Source organism: Lactuca serriola, chromosome 4, assembly GCF_051521515.1.
Source record: "Lactuca serriola cultivar US96UC23 chromosome 4, Lser_US96UC23_V15, whole genome shotgun sequence".
Lineage (NCBI taxonomy): Eukaryota > Viridiplantae > Streptophyta > Magnoliopsida > Asterales > Asteraceae > Lactuca > Lactuca serriola.
In genome coordinates this window covers 56,094,412-56,098,913 of record NC_136411.1, presented here as the reverse complement: position 1 = coordinate 56,098,913, position 4,502 = coordinate 56,094,412, and the positions used below count along the sequence as shown (strand labels likewise).

The following is a 4,502-nucleotide window of genomic DNA, read 5'->3' as shown; positions in this document are numbered from 1 at the left end:
AGTTTCCACAATGAAAACTTCAGTTGTTGGGTGTTTATAGAAGATGGAAAATGCCTTGCTTTCATGGAAATAAATAATTAGGAAAGAAACATGCAAATTGCACACCAAACAACTCCATTCAAAGGAAATAAAACATGATGATATGTCCTCCATCAAGAAAATTGTTACAAGAAATTTGAAACTTTTTTTTTCAAACTAGAAAACAGAGTTTCAGATGAAGAGGTAGCCAATTCGATAATGGCTTTGCAAGAAACAACCTTAAAAATCACCGTGTCCTAAGATGGTAGAAACAAAAAAACAAAAAACAAAAAAAAAATCACCTAAAAACAAACAGCACACATATCTCACATAATAATCCATTCATTGAGGGTTTTTAAGTTTTGCACATGAAGATGACCTTAACCTGGTGAAGTGAATCATGGCACGAACCCGATATCCTTGAAGTATTCATGCTCCAGTGCTGTCCTCGCTGTAATTCTTCTGCTTGGATCCAAACACAGCATTTTCTGAAACAAAATTTATCATTAGATTAAATTAAATCAAAATTCAGTATTTGTTTGCTTTATAAATATATAAGTAGAGATTTGTTCCCTTGATAGAGAAAATAATATCATGGCGTGTTTGGTTTGCAGATTCCAAGGAATCAATGGAATTGGAATTCAAGATTACATTCCATGGAATGTTTGGTTACCAAATGGACGGAATTGCATTCTGTCATTATCCTTTAAAACTAATCACCCTCGTCATATATTGAAATAAATAGAAACAAACATTTAAATGTACATATTTACAATAAACAAAAATATTTAACAATACCCAAGTCCCAAGGGAATGGGGTAAGGGGAAAGTGAGAGGATAGAGAAACAAAAATAATTAATATATTAGAAACTTCAAAATGATTTGATTTGAATTTCAATGCATAGTGTATTTGTGGTATTATTGAGTAAGATAAATTTGTAGAACATCAAATTCCCTTAAAATTGTGCCAAGTTAAAGAGTAAACTTCATAAGAGAGACAAAGCAGGTATTCCAATGGGTTCTCAGAAAAAATATCATTGCTTATTTGGTTTATTGGATTCCAACGGAATTGGAATTTGAGATTCCATTCTGTGGCATTCAGAAACAAAGATATTATCAGTATGAACTTACACGTAGGAGATCAAGACCAGTTTTTTCAAGATTTGGTACCACAGTTGCCAGGTCCTGAAAATTAAAGGATACACCAGTTACCACTTTTTTGACTAAAGACTAAAGTAAAAAAAAATAATAATAATAAAAAAAGATCAAAAGGTTAAAGATTAAAGTGAAAAAAGAAGACTAGTCACCTTTGAGGACCACTTTGGAAAGGCAGACTTAAAGTCAGGCAAAGAAGTCACACCAGGCCATGTATCTTCAGTTGGGGTTCCCATGATTCTATAATTAAAGAAAATAATATTAAATGAGAAGAGAATATAGTAAAGAGTAGAATAGAATTTGAATAGAACCTGAAAATCTTGAACAGTTCATCAATCTCAGAGTCTCCGGGAAAGAGAGGTCGCTGATTCACCATCTCAGCAAATATACAACCCACAGACCACACATCAACAGGAGTAGAATAGTGGCGGGACCCAAGAAGGATTTCTGGTGCTCTATACCACAGTGTCACCACCTACAAAAAGTACATCAAGCTGGCATAAGCAACGGAATCAACAATTCCATTCCCTTCCTTCCCTGATTCCATCATGAAAAAAAAAAACTACCTACCTCATGTGTAAATGTCCTCACAGGGATACCAAAAGCCCTGGCCAATCCAAAGTCTGCAAGCTTTAAAGCATTCGTACGACGATCAATCAACAGGTTTTGAGGTTTTAAGTCTCTGTGGAGAACTCTATGAGAATGACAATAAGCAATGCCACGTAGGATTTGATACAAAAACGTCTGTAAAATGTAAATTCATCAAGATAACAAAAATGTGAGACTCTATGGTGTTCAAATATACTCAAAAAGGTTCACTTACTTTTACAAGACGAGGATCCTTTGAAAACTCTGGACAAGAATCCATGTGTTTCTTCAAATCAAGGTCAAGATACTCAAAAACCAGATACAATCTTTTGTCACTGTGCACAACATCCTGTAACCTGACAATGTTTCCATGTTGCATTTCTTTCAAGAGTGAAATCTCTCTGATAGCTGTGCTAGGGACTCCTTCATCTTCTTGCTCCAGACGAATCTTCTTCAAAGCAATAGTTTCATTGGTGACTTTGTCACGAGCCTTGTAGACTACACCATATGTTCCTTCACCAATCTTCTCAACCTTCTCATACTATGTTTATACAAAAAGTATTGAAATCAAGTGGTGGAAATGTGAATTGTAAATATTGGAGGAAGGTAATGGGATGTGATGTATTGTACCTGGTCCATCAAAAGTCCACTGAAATGGACTTGGTTGAATCTACATCCATATAGCACCAATTAATAAAACACATTCAGAAAAACTTCATTGGTACTAAAATGACATATTGGATACAAGGGCTTTAATCAAATAAGCAGCATGAATTACTCAAAGTTATTAACAGTACTTCCTGATCTAGCATTTCATTGAAAAAGCAACATGAAGTAAATCTAGTAGCATAAAAGTAGCCAAAAAACCTATCGATTATGAAATCATTATGCCTTTAATGATTGGTAATGATCACATCAAGCATCTAAAAGAGTTCGGTAAATATCTCCAACATTTCCCCCAAATGATTCGATCTTAGTAAAAGGACTTCAGTCAGTCATCCAACTGAATGTCACATCGAAATCAACAAAAGCAGTACCGATTTACTAGATGAGAAGATCGCAAAATGTAAAAAACTTAACCATCTACAATCTACGTCAGTTGAAGTACACTTCGACCAAGTCAAAGCAAAGTCACCAATTACATGTATGTTCTAAAGCAACATTTGCTATCGTTTTCAGAGTAAATGTGGTTTAATCAACAAAATTCCAAAACATATGCAATTTCAAAGTTAAAATCTAAATAAAGTACTCCAAACTGTAACGATTGCAAGCTTAGATAGTGTTGAAAATGGAAGCCGTGATTTTCAGAGGAATCGAGAGTTGTTAGCATACCTGTGATGAAGAATCTAAGGTATTTGCTTGAAAGAAGATGAAAACCCCCTCTAGGTTTTGGGGGAGAACACGGTGTGAGGGAGAAGATATATGGAAATGGTGTGTATTTAATCACCAAAAGCTATGTATTTTTATTTGTTTTTAATATTTATAAGTATTTCCAATAAATGTAAAATAATTGCTTCCTCGAGGAAAAAATGTATCTCTAACTAACAAATAAATAATAAATTTATCATGCGTTTACACCTTTGAAAGATTTTTTATCAGTATTTTTTTTACAATGAAAACGGGGAATGATAAAAAGTAAGTATAAAAATATTGAATTTTGGTAACATCAATCAATCACTTTAAAATGAAATTCAGTAAAATAAGTTAACCAATTTACAAACGATAAACTATCAAATTGAACACATTATTTAACATGGTTCGGTCGATGTCATTTACGTCCACGGACGAACGAGAGATTGATGATTTTATTAATCTTCCAATAACAATTACAATCATTCATAAAATGTTGCACTTCACTTGAGCTCTCAATAAAATGAATATTTCTTGTTGATAAACTGCTCTAAAGTATATGTCGTCAAACTCAAAATGATCACTCTCTTGAAATTTATGCACTTATATACGCATGTATCTTACATATTGATTGTTGATGGAGATGTGTGGTTATTTATGCAATCATAAAGATACCCTAATTTTGATGGGCTAAGCACATCTATAATTAGGCCCTAAAATGAATTAGCCAATCACCTCACGTCATGCAGCTGGTTCTAGAATCTATAACCTTAGGGGATGTGTATGATCACATGTTATGCACATAAGCAACATATTCTCCATGCATGGGGCGCATTCAGCATCATATCATCATGTCTTTGAGCCTTTATGATCAAAAAAGCACATTCTCTAGTCCAACAGCTTATTCTCCGTGTCAGGAGTGTGTTCTCCATGCTTCAATGCATTCTGATCAGGAAGAGCACATTCTTCAAGTGTTTAGTTACTTTGCCAAAGGTTAATCGCATTAAGGACTTAAAATTATTTCGCCAAGAGGATTCTCTTAATCAAGTGGAGAATTATCTCTTTGGTCATTCTCTCACCAAGTGGGCATTCTCTCACCGACCATTTTAATCAAGTCTTCACACCCCGACAATATCTCACTCAAAGGCTTGAACAACTTAGAGGGTGTTTGGTTTTTCTCTGGAGATCTGTGTGATCTCTTTAGTCTGCGCGGCGCAGACCACGTGCAGACATAAAGGTTTGCAGTGAGTTTGTTTTTCTGAAGTGCGCAAACATAAAAACGTCTGCGCTAGGTCTTCACCACACATTCATGGGCCATCCTTTTCTAAAGTTTGTGAATTGCCTTTAACCTAAAAAAACACGTCATTCTTTCTTTTCTATCTACACCTCCA

The 4,502-nt window shown here is 34.6% G+C and overlaps 1 protein-coding gene across 1 annotated transcript; it reads right to left on the bottom strand.

Moving 5' to 3' along the window:
• Window positions 1-208: 208 nt before the first annotated feature.
• LOC145101634 (cell division control protein 2 homolog A) lies at window positions 209-3,221 on the bottom strand. The gene is made up of 8 exons (XM_079038880.1): window positions 3,094-3,221; window positions 2,392-2,431; window positions 1,997-2,302; window positions 1,744-1,917; window positions 1,485-1,648; window positions 1,326-1,413; window positions 1,150-1,203; window positions 209-506 (listed from the first exon to the last, which is right to left on the bottom strand). The coding sequence occupies exons 2-8, from the start codon at window positions 2,398-2,400 to the stop codon at window positions 417-419; spliced, it is 885 nt and encodes a 294-aa protein (XP_078895006.1). The 5' UTR covers window positions 2,401-2,431; window positions 3,094-3,221; the 3' UTR covers window positions 209-416.
• Window positions 3,222-4,502: the final 1,281 nt, after the last annotated feature.